The sequence below is a fragment of the Amphibalanus amphitrite genome, unplaced genomic scaffold (assembly GCF_019059575.1).
Source record: "Amphibalanus amphitrite isolate SeventyFive unplaced genomic scaffold, NRLGWU_Aamphi_draft 000822F_arrow, whole genome shotgun sequence".
In the NCBI taxonomy this organism is placed as follows: Eukaryota; Metazoa; Arthropoda; class Thecostraca; order Balanomorpha; family Balanidae; genus Amphibalanus; species Amphibalanus amphitrite.
The window spans coordinates 4,860-23,387 of record NW_024882316.1 but is presented as its reverse complement, the minus strand read 5'-3'; the positions used below and the strand labels follow the sequence as shown (position 1 = coordinate 23,387).

General features: G+C 48.5%; 1 protein-coding gene across 5 annotated transcripts; it reads right to left on the bottom strand.

Annotated features, from left to right (window-relative positions):
* Window positions 1-1,465: 1,465 nt before the first annotated feature.
* LOC122366670 (cofilin/actin-depolymerizing factor homolog) lies at window positions 1,466-18,020 on the bottom strand. Of its 5 annotated transcripts, none has more exons than XM_043339177.1 (5): window positions 17,989-18,020; window positions 8,157-8,233; window positions 7,204-7,446; window positions 2,453-2,584; window positions 1,466-1,948 (listed from the first exon to the last, which is right to left on the bottom strand). In XM_043339177.1, the coding sequence occupies exons 2-5, from the start codon at window positions 8,157-8,159 to the stop codon at window positions 1,880-1,882; spliced, it is 447 nt and encodes a 148-aa protein (XP_043195112.1). In that variant the 5' UTR covers window positions 8,160-8,233; window positions 17,989-18,020; the 3' UTR covers window positions 1,466-1,879. The 5 variants fall into 5 exon arrangements, with proteins under 5 accessions (XP_043195112.1, XP_043195113.1, XP_043195111.1 ...); XM_043339178.1 differs by lacking the exon at window positions 17,989-18,020 and adding an exon at window positions 13,923-13,950; XM_043339176.1 differs by lacking the exon at window positions 17,989-18,020 and adding an exon at window positions 13,627-13,812.
* Window positions 18,021-18,528: the final 508 nt, after the last annotated feature.

Below are 18,528 nucleotides of genomic sequence, written 5' to 3'. Positions count from 1 at the left end.
TCTCAATTGAGCACCCCCATTCACCGATGACCGTAAGGGAGCCCTATTGAACCTTCGAACCTTTCTCGGCTTGATGAATCAGACCAACTGAAACTGAAACGTCACAATCTGGCAGCGACCAAACGAGTCACCAATCGCCCCAGGAATGCCAACTCACCGAGACACAACGCATGATACACTTGGCGCTGAAGGTCATACGAGATTTTAGAACAGCGACTCATCCGAAAACGCTTTCTTGAAGCGCCAGTGGCCCGGGCACCGGAGTCCAAATGCCGCGTCATCTCTACACAATTAGGATAAGTTTCACACAAACGTCTCGCACATGTGTGCATTGAGCACGTAGAAGACGTTCCCGTTTCGACCTTCATTTTCGTTTGTGCCTCTTGTTTACGTAACACGGCATTGTCAAATGATCGCTGTCGAGTCTGGAAGAATGATGTGCGGATATCTTTATTGACCGTAAAGATTTGGCACAGCCCGTCTGTGCTATCTTATTTCGTCACCAGCAGAAGACAACAGACTGTCGCCAGCAACGATAAAAATTTACCGTGCTTATGTTTAAAACCTAGACGCTACAGCTGTGTAATAGTTTATACTCTGTAGGAAAGGAAGAATAGCTCTTTTGGCCTCTGGGTCTCTCTTCCGATTGTTCGAGCACAAGAACTCGCCGTGGAACTTTTCAAACCTGTCAATGCCAAATTTTAATGGAACCAAATCAAATACCCAATACCCATGAAGCTCAATGGCATCATCCCACCACATCACACTCCCGCAGTCTCTCCTCCCTCCTCGCTCGGCCGCCTGGCCCCGGTCGGTCTCCACCGGAACACCGGCACCTCAGCTCGGCCGGCGACCCCGTCGGCCCGCGCCCGTCGACGGTAGTTGGCGACGGGCCAGCGACGGCCGCCGGTCCGTCGGCATCGGGCCCGTCGGGCCTCCCTCAGCAGACACCTCAGCCAGGCCGAACGGCAAGAGAGTGGGCAGGGCCAGAAAATAGTCACCCCCACCAGCCGAGCGCAAAGGGTTGAACACGGGACATCAAGAAGGCAAATGGGTAGTAAACCGGCGCCGCTCGTTTTCGGACTTTTTTTTCTCTGTTGTGCGTCGTCTCTGTCACTGCAGTACGGAGCCGTGCAGCATGCGTCCCTCACGCCGCGTATGCGCCGCACCCATCTGGTGCCGGGCTCACTCCACCACCCCCACCGCGTGGAGGGCCGGGCCGCGCCTCCGAAAACACCGCAGCACATCCAGCTGCCTCCGCCGCGTCCGGCTATTTATAGGCGGCCGGGTGGCTGGAAGCGCCGGCCGGGAGACTCCTTTGGCGCGCGTCCCTGGCGAGCGGGCCGCTCTGCCGAGCCAGGAGCCGGCCGCGGCGTCTGCACGAGCGCCCAACGCAGCATCACGGTCACGAACGTCAACGAGCGTCACCATCAGATCGCCACTCTGAACCGCCAGTAATACGAAACGTAGAAAGAAAATTTATTCTTAACGTTTACAGCCTACAATCATAAATAGAAAAACCGCCGCGGCAGCACACGCTGAAAGATAGTTTCGATAACAGATTTCTCACGATACAAACTGTCTGCGGCTCTCTCCGGCCGACGGGCGGTCACAGTCTCGACGGAAGCCCGGCTCGCGCGGCCTCCCCCGTCCCCCAATCACCCCTGGCCGGTGCGCCGCGCGGCCGCCGCTCGCGTTCGGCGCATCACTGATCACTGCGCGCTCTCGGCGCTCGCCGGCGGCTTCTCTCACAGATGGGACTAGCAGTCTGTTGCGTTGGCGTATGGTGTGCGCGCGTGTTGGTGTGTCTGTGTGTGTGTGGTGGGGCCCGGCGCGAGCACCGGCGCCGGCCCCGGCAGCCCTGTCCCCCGGCACTCGCCTACATCCGGTCGTTCTGCCTGAGTTTGTTCTCGACCTCTTCTTTGGAGATCTCCGACGAGTCGGTCGCCTGTGTGCGGGAAAACAAGGGCATCAGTGGAGAAAAGACAAACACCAGCCGCTGTTCACGTCAGCTGACATATAACGAACGTAATATGACGGCAGTCACTTAGAAAAAGCGGGCGTCACACATCTCACTTCTACATGATTGGTGGCACGTCTTACATCAACTGTTTGAATTATACAGTCGGGCAAGCTGATCGGCATATGTACAATGTACATCATTAAGTTATTGAAAATTGTCAGCTAGCGTTGCATTCCTAACACTTGAACATTGCCTAGGAACTGGCAATACCTGACCATCCAAAATAGCTTCCATCATTCATCCGTTGACCTACTAGCCTGGACCACCAGCCCGCCTGCACGAGTCCCAAAACCACTGCCCTATCCGCCAGTCTGAGCACACGTGGCCCTGCCAGATCTTCCGTCATAACTCACACCCGACGAGCTCTACTCCCCCCCCCCCCCCCAGCATCCCCTGCGCCCCCTCGGCGTCACACACGCGGACACATACCTCAACATATTTGGCCACGCCCGTCAGCGCCTTCTTCAGCGCGTCGAAGCTGGAGGAGTACAGCATCTTTGCCTTGATCTTGGCCTCGTCGGGACACCACAGCATCAGGAAGAGCTTCTGCTTCTTCGTGGGCTGCGAATGGGAGACATTGTCAGTGCCATCACCAGCTAGTGACACGTATCAGGGACAAGACACAACCAGAATACACAGTAGTCGATGTCTAATGGCAGTTGGCACATCACAAAGTGCAAAATTTAGCCCGTACGCTTACGGACGTCGGACCCATCATCAGACATGTGCATGGATCCGAGTGATGGATCTATGATCTCAGTGGATCTCGAGGAAAATTGCAGGTTCGGATCTATGATCCCACCGAATCCGGCGTGAAAAAATTATCCTGGATCTATGATCTCACAGGATCTGACGATAAACCAAGAACGTGGATTTATGATCTGAGTGGATCCCACCATGCACAACATTTGAAACCAGGTTTCCAAGTGCTTCTATGTCAATAAGTGCCATAAAACTATGGATTATGACGTGTTATCACCTAAAATCACTAAATAAGACCGCTTGTGAGTTGCAACGAGTGATTTTTTGGGATTTCTGTGTTGACCAATAATAAATGAGGATCTATGATCTCACTGGATCTCAAGCAAAAATACTAGACTCGGATCTATGATCCCTACGGATCTCTCGATAAATTAAAGAGTGAGGATCTATGATCCCGACGGATCCGAGATCAGGATCCGTGGGATCAGATCTCAGATCCATTTTCTCGGATCCATGCACATGTCTGCCCATCATCGAGACGAACCTCATTCCATCAAATATCGGTAAAGTAATTTGGATAGTATGCCTTCGCGCCATTACAGGGCTATAGTGTCTGGAAATGGCAGCGGCCGTGGGCTCGGTGCCTCGGTACACCTTTGTTCAGGTGACGTGACACGACCAGTCATACATTAGTGTAGTCCGTGGCACATACCACAGCTGCGCCGAGACTCGGCGCCAGGCAGGTATAGCAGTGATTCATTGATCAAGTGACTGCAGACACCTAACGCAACGTCAGCAGCCGTCATAGACATAGCCAGCAGGACGGAAGGTCGTGAGGTCGGCTGAGCGGAAAACGAGAGAGCAACGCCGGCCGAACTCACAATAGCCGAGTGTGTGGGCGGCGTGTGGTAATGGCATTCCAATGTTCATGATAAGCAGACAAGTATATGCCATCAGGGCTCCGCTAAAAAGTGGATAGATAGGTAATCGTAGGTCGAACACAATGCGACACCGAAGATAAGTTATCCCATAAGGTATTCGTTCGATTACAATCCAGTGCTGAGTGCGGTGATGAAGGATCTCATCTCGTCATTCAACAACACAGCGGTGTTCATTCGAACAGCCGTGTTGGAGCATAAAATAGCGATATCCCAAATCCTATTCCACGAAAAGCAGGAACAGGTTCAATCACAAAATAACGACGGACTAGCATGTCGTCGTTCATACTGGTTTCGTCCATTGATACCACAAAGATAGTTCCAAATCAAATTACCACAGAACTACAATATAGCCAGCCAATACACGTTGGAATCGACCATAAACCAACATCAACTCCCATTACCTCCCCAGTACCCGAGCGCTATCACCCCCGCATCGAACCATCCGCGCTCAGCTCAGCCACGGCCCAGGCCCCAGGGAGAGCTCTCTCAGACTGTGACGACAGATGTGCTGGTGATCACACAGAGCCCACCTCTCCGTGCCATCGTCGGGCGACTCTGCGGCGACAGCTGAGGTGAAATCCCTCCGCCCGACGGCCACAGATGGGCGATATGCCCGAGCCGGTGGCCAGTTTCGGGCGGCCAGACACCTTGGTCTGTTGGTTGGAGATCGATGGAAGGTTGAACGATTCGCAGTTCAGACCACAACCGATCACACAGCTGGGCATGGATTCGAGTAGGACGGACATTGGACATCTAAATGGAGAGCAGCCTGGACCTAGCCGCTCTAGCAGCCAACAACATTGGTCCAGCATGGTGTAACCGATGTACCAGACCACACCTGAACCACAGAGCATAACGCCTGTATGAAGAACTGGGCTCCAGTCACTCGAATAGTTCTTCATTCGCTTCGGTGACGGTATAGTACGGAAGGCACCAATGCCCATTGCCCAGCATTCACCAACTCCCCTCCCTCCAGAGGGGCTACTGCAAATTGCAATGGCCAACGGATCGCTACCTGAACATTGAATATCCAGCAACCACCCGACCATGACTGGTGAAACACCGGCCGCCGTGAGCCCAGCCAGAGACGGCGCCCGTAACCGGCTCTGCCCACCGCCCAGCTCGGCTAGACGGAGTCAGCCAGGTGCGAGCCGGCAGACATCAACACCGCATCCTCCGTCTACAAACAGTCTCTGAACCGACCGCGAGAGGCGCGCTGTTGCATCAGTGTCCGTCATAGGCCGCTAAGTATACCTCGAGACACACTAACGCCATAACATCCCCGCAAGCTCGATGGGTATTTCGAGCGAAAGAACGATAGAAGTCGCTCGCATCATGCACCGTCTCTTGTTGCATGAGTGACAGCGTTTGTGAAATTAAATTACAGTTCAAGCGAAGCGAAAGTGTGATACTTGACAGATCACATCATGTGGCGTCACGGACGAACGAGCAGCGAGCACAACATGTTTATGTAGGACAAAGTATTATGCGAAGGTGATGAATAGTGTTTTCGAGACTAACAACTGCATTACTTAGCCGACTACTGACGTGATTTATAGTTACAACTGACTCAAGTCAAAGCATTCATATCTCGCCGGAATAGGTACCAGAAAGCTTATCCTTCACGAATCGATCCAATAATCGGGCGAAAACAGAATGGCTTTTTCTCTCGGGAAACTACCGCCTGATTCACAGAAGCCTCTCGAGAGGATCGTTCCCTTGTAACCAGTCAGTCAGTCAGCAGACACGACCGTCCATCTCCGTCCCGTGCCTCCCGTCACCCTGCGGCGTTGGCGGCGGCCGGCGCCGGCCGCGTGGCCATATACAGGCGCGCACGGTCCGACGCCCGGCCGGCCGCCGCAGCAGCGGGCTGATGCCACGCCCGCCCGGCCCGCGGCGGCCGCAGTGACTCAGGGATGACGTCATACTGACAGCCGGTGACGTCATATAGTGTCACCTGTGCCAGCGGGCCGGTGAGACACACCGGCTGTGACGTCATCACATGCCGAGACAGGCCGCCGAGTGCTCTGCGGTTCCCGGAAACGGAGCGTGGATAGCCAATGGTTCCGGGCTTCTTTCTACAGATGACAGAGTTGAATTCCACTGGTCCCTTGTCTAACCGTATCCGTAAAAACGGTAGGTTTAACTTTTAACATGTAGGTACACTATGGGTTTAACCACAGAGCACCGGTAATTTTCACTGCACCTGGTGAAATCAAACAGAGACGTGCCACTTTCATACATTTAAACCAGCGACCAGCAGCCAGCGCCTTTTCCGTCCTGACTTGACTAACAACGAACGCAACGTGATTTTTAGGCGATATTGAGTGTAATCCGGGCCACACAGGACAAAATGAGCCTGAAAACGCCAACGAGCATTGCATGGTTCACTCTAGACATGAATTTCTTTAGGTGAGTAATAATGACTAATACCGTGACCAGATTCAGGGGTCATTCGTGGGCATAACACAATCAAATAGGAGTATCTCACAGACTCTGGTAGAAGAGCTGACTTTATAAGTATCAGCAAGAAGCACTTACGGTTACAATATTTACCGGGGAGTTGCCATAACAAAGAAACTACCCGACCTTGTCGACATAAAATCATGCAACAACGGTACCCTGAAAGTCACACCAGCATGCAGCGATGAACCGTCAGCGAAAGCTCGCCAAATGCCTCAGCTACGAATGTTATCAATTCCACCTCCTTCCCACCGGCAACAGAAACCTGTCCACATTTCCGCCAAACTCCTAATGACAGCTGATTTTCTGATGTCATACTACGGAGGAAAACCTGCCCCGCCCACACACTCCTCTATCCACACAGGCGCGGATAACCGGAACTAAACTCCCCCGATAGTCCGCCATGGAGACGATTGAAGTATCCATCCAGCCAAAAATCTCGTACCGTCCTACTCCATACGGCTGGCCACGGATGCGAGCCGCACGGGCCGGGCCACCGGGCAGAGCAGGACAGAAATACCCTCCGGCCACAGTCCCGCCGCCGGAGGAAGCCCGCCCGAGCCTCAGAGACGGCGGAAAAATCGACACAAACTCGCCGAATGAGCGGAACTGATCGGTGAATAATTCGGGTGGAATGAGAGAATGAGCGTCTAGAGGGGGGGGGGGGGGGCAAGAGATTACTGTCAGACTCCACAATCATCAAGTGCTATAAAATATTATTTCTATTTGTAGCTTCTCTTCAGAATTGGAGCACAGCTTAGAATGACGCAAAGGGACAGCGGTGTTCATTTCGGCTGCGTGTCCACAGAGCGTGTCCCATCCGTGACTTGGACCAGTCTTTTCAGTCCTACGCCATCGATATTTGATGCATTCACTACAAAATACTTTATAATGATATTTCATAGTGGGCCTTGACCTCTGCAGCATACCCAGGCCCACAGGTTTCCATGACCAGGACCTTCACACATTATCAGCGCTTAAAAATCCCGTCCAGCAAATACCAAAATACCCTCTCACTGCCCCTTCTTCCTCTCCACCTATCCCCCTACAGCCCGTGACACCTTGAAGACCCACCTCTGCGGCGCCCTGTACGGCGTGCAGGTACTCGTAGTCGAACAGGCCGTAGCGGCACATGCCCTTGCCGGCCTTCTGGATGTCGGTGACAAAGTCCTCGTAGGTGGCGTCCCGGTCGCCAATCGCCTCCACGTCGATCATGACGTCGTCCTTGATGACAAACACCACATAGCGGTGCTTCTTGGCCTTCTTCACCTCGTCAAACACCGTCTTGCATGCGTCGGACACAGACACTCCAGACGCCTGGTGGGAGAATGACATGGTAAGGTTAGAGACTGAGACAATGATACCTAGAGGAGGGATAAAAAATGCATGGTCTGGTCCATTTCTGAGTTGGCATGCATGAAAAAAACTTGGAATAGCCAAAATCTACTCATACCAGTTGCTGCACCTGCTGTGACATTTTAAGCACTGATGCTGATTATTTAGGGACATATTTGTGCTATGAGTACATGCATTTTAGTTATTTGTGGGCTCCAACGATAACCTCATAAATTTAAGCGCCGAGGAGTCAGAGTGCCAAGGCCAACTGCCAGGCTCCTTAGTATGAGATGCCTTGCCTCTTAACTGGTTGAAAAAGTTTCCTTGCTCCCGTACCAAAGCCAGCTTCAACAATAAAAACCAGTTCTGTTTAAGTTAAGAGCACACGTTGTTATACAAATGCTTTAAGCAGTTAGCCAAGTTCCGCTTGAGCTTTGATGCGGCCCCATGACAGTGCAGTACAGCATTCACAATTTTCTGACTCACTTTCAATGGATTCATATAATTTTTTGAAACTGCAGCAAACATTTGTAAGACACTCAACCAATTTTTATTCAAACTTAAACTTTTCATATTCGTTCACAACCAAAGTTCAAAACAGAAACAAGGAGGCATCAGAGGTCTAGAAATATAAAATATGTAAACATGGATAAATATCAAACTTGCCCACGCTTTATTTGAGAATCCCTTACCATTTTTTAGATTATATATCCAGAGAGGGCGGTCGCCGGCCTCCCACCACACGCCCGGAAAGAGAGAGAGGAGAGATCTGAAAATAGACCGGGAGCTGTTGCCGAAGACGACGGCTGCACTCAAAATGTTACTCAGCTGATATCAGCTGGCTAGTCAGCTGAGCCAGCTCATTCTAGGGCAGACTCAAGGCTATGTAAACCAGAGCAGGGCAGACTGCATATTTACGTCTGGACAACGAGTTGCGGGGAAAAGTGCTGATTGTGTTGCAGTTTTAGGAGCCGGTGATTAGGCTGGATTTTCGGGTTACTTTTTCGTTCCGATTCATGTATTTCATAGTGTTTGGCTTTTGAATATTTTAGTTCTTTCAGATAAATATTAGGCTTGCCTTACAACTTTTGTAAAAACATTTCATTTTTTATAAGCCGACATTCAGAGTCCTAAAAATACATCAGCACTACAATCATTGTAAACAAACAAATGGAGCACCACTTGGCTCTGTTCCAAGGCCATTTTTAGTTTATCTGGTGGTTTTCTTGCTCTTGTACGTCGTTTTGTTGGATGTTTGACTTTGACTTATATCATATTTAAGAAGCATGTTGACTGAAAACAATCTGAAGTATCCAGGAGGCTGACAGAGGTCCTAACTACTGAGCAATATCAATATCAAGTTGAACGAGTCAAGAAATTTTGGTTGATAAACGCAAGTTGATCGGGCTCATATATCAGCAAGAAAAAGTAAAAGTAAAAGAGCTTATTGTCCAAAAACAAGCTATAATATTGCAGACCTTGGAGCAAGAGCACGCTGAGCAGGATCATGCCAGAAAATGTTGACTGATGAGCGCATATTGATGTATTGGTATGAATATTGAATTATAACTTACAACAGCAAAATAAATTAGTGCTAACTATCAAGTTAAAATCTAGAATGAATGGACTTGGGCAGTTTTACTATGCTTAGATGCTATGCAGAAATGTGCATCAGATTCAGGTACTCAGTGTCTGGCAAATGAAACATGCGATCATTCCATTGCTACTGGAGGAGAAAGCTTGGATCACTAAATCCACTTTATGTTGATTATGATGTTAATCATCATCACTGTATTTCTTGAAAAAAGGATTGTAGTAAAATTGTCAATGTGACAATCCATGCAACGATGTGATCATATTATGTGTTCATAGTCATTCGTGATAGTCATTATTGGTCTAATATACAATGGCAAAGCTCTCAGTCTCGGCGTTTCTTCCTGTGGATGGCCAGCAGTGACTCAGAGCTTAGAAGTATTAGTTTTCTTCTCTTCACAGGGCTGGGATAAAAAGTACTGAGGGTAATCTTCCACCAAGGAACTCTACTTTGACATGGTATGAGATGTAGGCACAAGTAGTTAGGTGCTCAGTTGCTATAGTCAGTACTCAGTAGTTGTGTATGTTTAGTCGGGTTAGCTTAGATCAGATTGTTAGTTTTTTAATTTGCCAAATGTCCATAAAAATGTGACCTGAGCAATGAGCATACCTGAACCTGACTAACCTGACAGCTGACCTAACCTCAATCATCACACATATTTGCAGCCTACCCAAGACCTGCATGGCAGTAGCACCCAGTTATAGGTAGGTACTCACCCTAACTCAATCTTACCTGCTAACCTTCAACTTGCCAAAAGTTAGCTCACATTGCCAAGCTGTGTCCAGGGAAACAGTCAACTGAGGAACTGGCTCATTGTCATTGGGTGGCTGGTGTGAGTCTGTGCATTTAAAGTGTTTCTTCTCTGAAGCTGCTCTGCACTGCTGTATGTCATGTTAGATGCTCAGAAAATGTGGGAAATGATTACTAAGCTACTTTAGTGCTTTGTTAATGCTCGAGACATGAACAAGTACAGATCCTGCAGGGTACAGCTATGAGTTAGGTGCTAGGTGAGTATGTTATGTGAATGTGCTGTTCCCTGTTTGACCGTAAGTATACAAACAAGCACAGGGTCACAGTTATATTCAATCTCCACATAAACATACAACAAAAACGGCCATATAGCCTAACTCCGAAGACACCACAGGTAACTTAAGCCTTTGAAGGCACAAAAATGTTTTGATTAACAGGACAGGTTTACAATATATCCTCCGTCCTTGGGGGATCTTGCTGCCAAGTTGAGGTATGATGACTGAACTTCAGGATTGATCAACCTTTTCTTAGCCACTGCTTATATACGAGAAAGACCAAATGCTTGTTTGTTTTGATTTACAGGACATGTATACAATATATCCTCTGTCCTTGGGGGATCTTGCTGCGAAGTTGGGGTACGATGACTGAACTTCAGATTTGATCAACCTTTTCTTAGCCACTGCTTATAAACGAGAAAGACCAAATGCTTGTTTGTAAACTGCGTTGAAAATTTAATGATCCACCTTCAATTCTGACATGAAGGCACAAATGAAATAGTTCCCTCTCCCTTTGGAATACACAAAGTAAAAAAATTAATAAATTTTAGTGGATGGACAAGAGCAATTAGCATAGCTTTCCCTCAACTTCTGGCACTGTTGATGAATTACACTGACGCTTATTCGCTTCATATTTTGTAACAAACGCGCTAAAACTGCAATATCACAGCACTATATGCTTCTTGACAAAATGCAATAATATTGAAAATTTAGCCTTGATGGCATTCATTCTTGGTGGAAACGTAATTACAAAATATTTTGTAGTAACTATTAAATTCCGGCCGAAAACAGTGCACGGTTTAAAAAAGAATCATTCCAATGACGGTCCATTCTTGCGGTCCTGAAATCGCCACTATTTCCGGCCTCTCCAACGCAACTCGTTGTCCAGACGTAAATATGCGGGCAGACTGCAGATAAAAGCCTGATAAATACCTATTATAGATTCATAAACCGATTTTTTAATTTTATCAATACTTAAATTTTTTGGAACATCACTGTTACCTCATAAATACCTCATGTTTGCTAAAAAAATAGAAGCAGTAAATATTGTTGAGCCGTAGAGACCTGTTGAGCCAGCTGACTTCTGTTTGTACCACGTGAAGCAGCCGATGAAGCGTGTATTGCACGACCATGGTGAGGATCTCTGAGCACATTCTAGGATTCCATGACGGTTTTGGACGAAAAACTGTCCGACGAAAAAATGTCAGACGAAATTTTGTCCGGACACGCATTCTAGTGGTTCATGTGCTATACGTCACAGCAAACGTTCACAGCTCTGCGATCTTTATTGGTGGTCTCGGAAGTACGGTACAAGAGGTAAACTACTTCTGCCGTTTCGCTCTATTATTTTTGACGGAGATCAAGATGATAAGGAAAGTAAAGTTTTTTTTAAGATCGAATCGTAAGCAAAACACAAACTTTAGATTTATATTACTTCTTTTTGCCTTTTTCTGTTCTGTCGCGAAGCGGTCTCGGTCCGGAAAAGATTTGTAGCCGTACTTTGCTTCACCTGGTGCCTGTTGTGTGAACTAACAAATGTATAGAGGACGCCACCTATGCTGTTTTGTATGCCTCAGGGTTACCAAAGCTTGGGATTTGTCCCAAGATCTTGGGATATTGAACCCGACCTTGGGACCTTGGGATTCAACAGCAAACCTTGGGATTTGTCCCGAGCTTACGACCCCCGCTAATTTTAGCACATTTTTTTAATCATTGGAACAAGGAAAAGTATGAATAAAGACCAAACACAAGAATCAGGAACACATCTAACACAACTTAATTGTTCTTTTTTATAAACCGTCCTTTTTGGCCGAACACAACCGAGCGTTCTTTCGTTTGGTTTCACTGTACCTTACCAAGCAACCAACGAAGCACCAATAAGTTATCCTTATTTGACGCGTCTTCACTTGGTTTCTCCCGTCTCAGCTCTCAAGTGAGGCAGTTAGCGAAATACCCAGTGGCTTCCGCGTCGATTAACACCCGGCCTGGCCGCCTGTTTGCGAATTGCCCGACGCCCGACGGATCGGAGGCGGATCCAGCTCAGAGTTTTTTTTTTTTTTTTGGAGGGGGGGCAAACCATAAAATTTATCGATTCTTTCCATGCATCGTCCATAGGCGTAATGTTAAAATTATGCCGTTGAGGGGGGGGGGGCAAATGCCCATTTTGCCCCCCCCCCCCCTGGATCCGCCACTGCGACGGATCATGCTTCAGCCTTCAGCTCGTATCGTATTGCGGCCGGCGGGCGGCGGCGACGCCCTCGACCCGTCTCGAGTTCGGCTCGTCTTTCTGGAGAGTGGAGGGTGCAGGCTCAGAATGTCAGAAGTCAGAACTCAGTGTCGTCTGTGAGGGAACGTACAAGGGAGCGACTGCGGCTGTGTCTCTGCGCCAGTTATCCCCGGTGTAAAGAGAGAGGTTCGTTAACAGCGACAGCGGATTTATTATAAAATGGCGGCAGCCGGCCACTTCGTCGGCCGGCTGCGGCGGCGACCGCGGGCAAGAGAGCGAAGTTACATTTCCTCACACACATTACGACCGCTAGGTGGCGGACGCACTGACAGCGCGGAACCGAAGTCTAAATTACGGCCAACAGATGGCGGGGCACAACTGGGGTTTCCATTGGAGCCAACAGATGGCACGGCGAACGTCATCCCACACCAGTCGGCAGTCACACTGGTGTGGGGGGCCTTGGTGTGGGGGCGGAGCTGAGACTACAGCCAGCCAGCTCAACAGACGGCATAACCGACACCACACTGGTAACACGGGTGTGGTGGTGCTGTACCTATCAGACTTGTGCCGGGATCAAAAATCAAGATCCAGGATCCTCAAGGTCCCACGGCAAATTCAATTTTTAGAATCCAAGGTTTCCAAGGTCCAACGGCAAATTCAATTCCTAGAATCCAAGGTTTCCAAGGTCCCACGGCAAATTCAATTTCTAGAATCAAGGTTTCCAAGGTCCCACGGCAAATTCAATTTCTAGAATCCAAGGTTTCCAAGGTCCCATAGCAAGCATACTTTGCAGGGTCCACAGTCCCCAAGGTCCCACGACAAGAATGCATTGCAGGATCCACAGTCCCCAAGGTCCCACGACAAGAATGCATTGCAGGATCCACAGTCCCTAGGGTCCCACGACAAGTGTGAATTTCAGGATCCACAGTCCCCAAGGTCCCATGACAAGTACACACTTCAGAGTTCAGGGTCCACAGTCCTCAAGGTCCCACGGCAAGAATACATCTCAGGATCCAAAGTATTCATGGTCCCACAACAAGAACTTAAACAAACTAACATTCTGATGAGCAGACTTACTTCTAAATATTCTGCCAACGGATGCCCAGAAACATTGAAAGGGGCAGAACCTATGCAAACCTGTGGACTGTGGTGGTTTTATCGTTAACCAACATAGGTGGGGGGAGCTTCAACACAAGTTAAAAATGAATCATAATATCAATATCTCCTTCTTTAACCTGACAAATTCATAAAAAATATAGGTAGGTAATAGGTACCTTGCAATTTGTATTGTCATGTCCCTTTCAATTCAATCTTACCTTATCAGTAGGCATGTAGGACAGCACCTTACAGCTATTGAAGACAGACATTCAGGTATTCTTTCAGGCAATATAAAAAAACAGAAATAAAACCTACAGGCTTCATAGAAATGGAAAAGTTGAATTGGATAGGTATATGCTTTCGATTTTCTGCACATTCAGTTACATAATACCACAGAAATACCTAGGATAAAAAGTAAAATATGTTCTAAGTCTTGTTTGCGCGAGCGCTCACAGAAAAACTGATCGACTAAGCCAATAGAATACGAGTATCAGCGAGCTTAAACCTTACTTACTGTTCATTCACATTAGATTGAAGGCTCTGAACAAAATTCCATCTGACAATTTTTTCGTCAGCCGGTTATTCGTCGGCAGATTTTCGTCTGACTTTTTCGTCTTGCATTTTTTCGTCTGTTCGAATTAATTTGGTGCATTTTTCGTCTGAGTATATTTCTGTCCGGCATTTTTTCGTCTGGACGAGGCGGAAAATGTCCTTATGAAAATAATGCGCGGACTTAAAAATGCACAGACGAACAAATGCATAGACGAAAGTCTGCGGACGAAAATCTGCAGACGAAAAATTGTCCGACGAAAACCTGCTAAACGAAAAAGTTGAACTGTCATGGAATCATTGCTTATACCTATGGACGCGTGTATATCACACCACGGTGAGATTTACATAATGCCTCGCACTGTAGTGTAAACCTCACCCGGGTGTGATTTACACAATACACTACTCCTGTGTATATCACACCACGCGGAGTGTGATTTACACAGTGGGCCGGCAATGCGTAAATCACACCGGGGTGTGATATACACAATGTGCTCCTAGTGTGTAAATCACACCCGGGTGTCAGACCACGCAGCACCTGGGTGTGATTTACACAGTAGGCCCGGCAAATGCGTAAATCACACCGTGGTGTGATATACACAATGTGCTCCTAGTGTGTAAATCACACCTGGGTGTCAAACCACGCAGCACCTGGGTGTGATTTACACAGTAGGCCTAGCCAATGTGTAAATCTCACCAGGGTGTGATATACACTGTGTGCTCGGTAGTGGGTAAATCACACCTGGGTGTCAAACCACGCAGCACCTGGGTGAGATTTACACAGTAGGCACGGTAACAAGACACTTCCTTAGACCTGACCTAACCTAACCTAACCTAACCTAACCTAACCAGGGATGCGGAGCCGGAGCCGGAGTCGGAGCCGGAGCCGCCGGAGCCGACATATTTTGCCCGGAGCCGGAGCCGGAGCCGGAGCCGTGAAACAATATAGCCCGGAGCCGGAGCCGGAGCCGGAGCCGCCAAAAAAGGGGGCGACTCCGGCTCCTTTTTATTTTCTGAAGAGGAAAAAAAATAATTGACCTAGTTCGGTTTGACAGTACAAGGCAGTAAAACATATGGTACTTTACTTACGTCATGGGCCATCAAGTGAATGAAAAAAAGCCGAATATCCCCAGTATCCCACAGTACCTACGCAATCAACTTCTTGTCTGCTCCTCCCCCCCCCCCCCCCCACGTCTACTGCATCCCCAGAACATGAGGACCGGTCATCAGGTGACGGCCATTGTTTTCAAGCCAGTGGCAGTGGACTGCGACTCCCAGCACCGTCTCTTCCCCTCCCCCCCCCCCCCACTCCCACCCCCCAATGCAGCCGAGACTGGTGTCAGTTTACGATGGTTCAGTGAACTCCAATTCGCGGCGACTGCGTTTCCAATGCCATCGCTTCCTAGTCCTTTGTTCTGCCAGTTCTCTCCGAGGTGCGTTTGCGCGGGGACGCGGTGAGCCGGTCATGGCAAAGAGTAACGCGTATAACCAATCCAATTTTTCTTCCACTCGTATTTAATTGATTGCATAGGGGATGTACTGAGTCGGAGCCGGAGCCGCCGGAGCCGGAGCCGCCGGAGCCGGACCATTTTACTCGGAGCCGGAGCCGGAGCCGGAGCCGCCACAACATTTCACCCGGAGCCGGAGCCGGAGCCGGAGTCGATTTTTTCCTCCGGAGCCGGAGCCGGAGCCGGAGCCGTCTGAAATTTCCACGGCTCCGCATCCCTGAACCTAACCTAACCTAACCTAACCTGACCTACTGATTTTTGCCTACCCGTGGATGAGGAAGAAGTTACTCGCATGAAGAGATTGCAAGCAATGGTAAGTCAAATATTTTTAGGTTAAGTGGTTGTGCATCAGGCTTCAGGCCTTCGGCCTGAAGCCAGATACACAACCACTTAACCTAAAAATATTTGACTTACCATTGCCTGTAATCTCTCCTAAGGCATTGCCTTCGGCACTGCACCGCTTCGCCACGAGCATTCAGACGTCGCTTTCCATATTGTATTGGTGCTTTTAAACTTGTCGGTCGGCAGCGAACCCACCGCTACCAAGGAAAAGCGAAAATGCGGGAAAAAGCGCCCGCGCCGACGGGACTCGAACCCGCAACATTCGTATCATGGTGCAAGCACCTTCACCACTAGGCCAGGCGGTCAGCTGATTCCGAGAGAGAGGACGCCCGGAATCCCGCCGGAATATTCGTAGTGCTTAGTCTAATCTGACCAATGGGCGAGCAGAGTCACTGCTCTGACCAATGGACGTTCAGCGTTGCTATGACGTCACATCGTGGTGAGATATACACACAGCTGCCCTCTCTGTGTATTCCTCACCCGGGTGTGATTTACACTACGTAGTAGATTTTGTGTATATCACACCGGGGTGGGTGTGATTTACACAAATGGCCGGTATTGTGTAAGGGCCTGTTCCAGCGCCTCCAGAAACCTCCAGAAAGCTCCAGAAAGCTCTAGAATCCTCCAGAGAGCGTTCCAGCGCCTCCAGAAAGCTCCAGAAAGCTCTCGCCAAAGCTCCAGAAACCTCCAGTAGCCTCCAGAGAGTTGAGAGGTCCAAATTTCTCTGGAGGCTCTGGTCTACAATTATGGTGCACATGTGACAATCACGAATGTAAACAAAGGACATTTGACTGATTATTTTACAACTTGAATGTAAAGAAAATTACATTGCTATAATTTTATTTATCTTTTTAACTAAAATTGAAAACAAATTTTGCGTTTCAAGAGAGAACAATCGTCATTCTTTTGGTATCTATGACGCCAATCTCCAGAAATCTCCAGATTGCGTTCCAGCGCCTCCAGTAAAACCTCTGGTAGAGCCTCCAGTCAAGAATTTCTTCTGGAGGCGCTGGAACAGGCCCTAAATCTCACCGTGGTGTGATATACACGGTCCCTATACCTATTGCTCATTGCTCAATGGTGATTTGATGAATTGCAAAACAAATAAGTTTGACACTTACTTGGTCAGTGGGTAGCTTCCAAGTAGCTTCAAGCCCGGCATATCACAACCCAGAAAATATGTGAGGTGAGATTAGAAAAGAACTTTCCAAACCACCACTGTCCACTGTTTGACAGTTTCATAATCCATGTTCATTGATAATGTAAAAAGCTACCAGGTCTCTTGTTCCAGTTCTGCCTCACAGCCATGGCAACGATTTTGCTCTATAGGTATATGTCTACACAGTCTGGTTTGTTCTCTTCGTGTAGCTATCTAGCCCCTTGCAGCTGGTTGCTCAACCATAGATATTTATTGAAGTGCTTACAGACAAAACCTAGTGCAGGGTCCTTAGTGGCCCATGTGCAACATAAACCTCATGGTCCAGCTTCCAGGATTCTTGAGGTCCCTCAACAAAATGATGGTGTAGGTCCAGACCGTTCTCCTAAGATCCCATGACAAATAATAAAACTGGTACTGAAGGTCTGCATTCTGCAGGGTCTTGCAGCATACCAAAATTTTGAGGTCCTAACCCCTGGGTTTCCATGGTTTTAGGGCATATGAAATGTTGAGGTCCTGGGTTTCTAAGGTCTCATGTCACATGAAATGTTGATGTCCTGGGATTCCAAGGTCTCACGGCATATGCAAATGTTGAGGTCCTGGGATTCCAAGGTCTCGCGACATATGCAAATGTTGAGGTCCTGGGATTCCAAGGTCTCGCGGCATATGGATGTTTTAAGGTCCTGGGATTCCAAGGTCTCACGGCATATGGATGTTTTAAGGTCCTGGGTTTCCAAGGTCTCGCGACAAAAATGACAATGCAAGGTCCAGGATCCATCAAGGTCCCAGACCTTGGACTCTGCGAACCCTGGATCTCGGATCTTTTTGGGACCTTGGCACAAGTCTGGTACCTATGCCTGCGTGTGTAACTGTGTGACGGCTACGCGCCCTAATCCACGAAGAAGAAGAAGTGTGTAACTGTGCCGAATGCAAGATATGTTAACGATATTGATTTATTTAGTCAACCAAAGATTTGAAAATACGTCAAATACACTTTGTTTGCTCTATATTTGGTTTCTACAGACCTTGGGATGCACAGTGGGCTTTGATCCTGTCGACCTTGGGATATGGAGCTCGATTTTGGGAAATTCGCGCGGCGATCTTGGGATTTAGAAAAATTCCCGTTGGTAACCCTGGTATGCCTACTTCTTCACTGCGATTATTTTGGCAGGGCTACGAACTACGATTTACGAAGTCGGAATCGGAGCGTGTCAAAGGTGGCAATTCTGGTGGGAGTCGGAGTCGTCATTGTCCGATTTTATGTCCGGAATTCTCACTTTGTTTGTCGGAACATTTTTTGTGCGTTTCTCAATTCTCACCGGTCGTGTTCGGCGAAACCCTTACCTACCTACTTCGGTACCTAATTGAGAAAAGGCATGGTACAGGCACAGCGCGCGTGCCTTGTCGGATCAGGACTGGAGCTCCTGTTGGGGATATAAGCAGGAACCGGGCAGTCTGAACCATGGGCCCACTTAAGTTCCATAACCTCCTGAGCCCTCCTCAGACCGATGCGAGATCCTCTCTGACCAGGTTTGATCCCAAAGGCCGAAGTTGGTCCTGCTGGC

Coding starts and splice junctions, on each gene's coding strand:
- LOC122366670 (XM_043339174.1), bottom strand. CDS start 8,037: ATGAAAAGTTTAAGTTTGAATAAAAATTGGTTGAGTGTCTTACAAATG. Junction 7,447..7,950: donor ATTATATGAATCCATTGAAA/GTGAGTCAGAAA, acceptor TTCTCCCACCAG/GCGTCTGGAGTGTCTGTGTC. Junction 2,585..7,203: donor CCGTACAGGGCGCCGCAGAG/GTGGGTCTTCAA, acceptor TCCCATTCGCAG/CCCACGAAGAAGCAGAAGCT.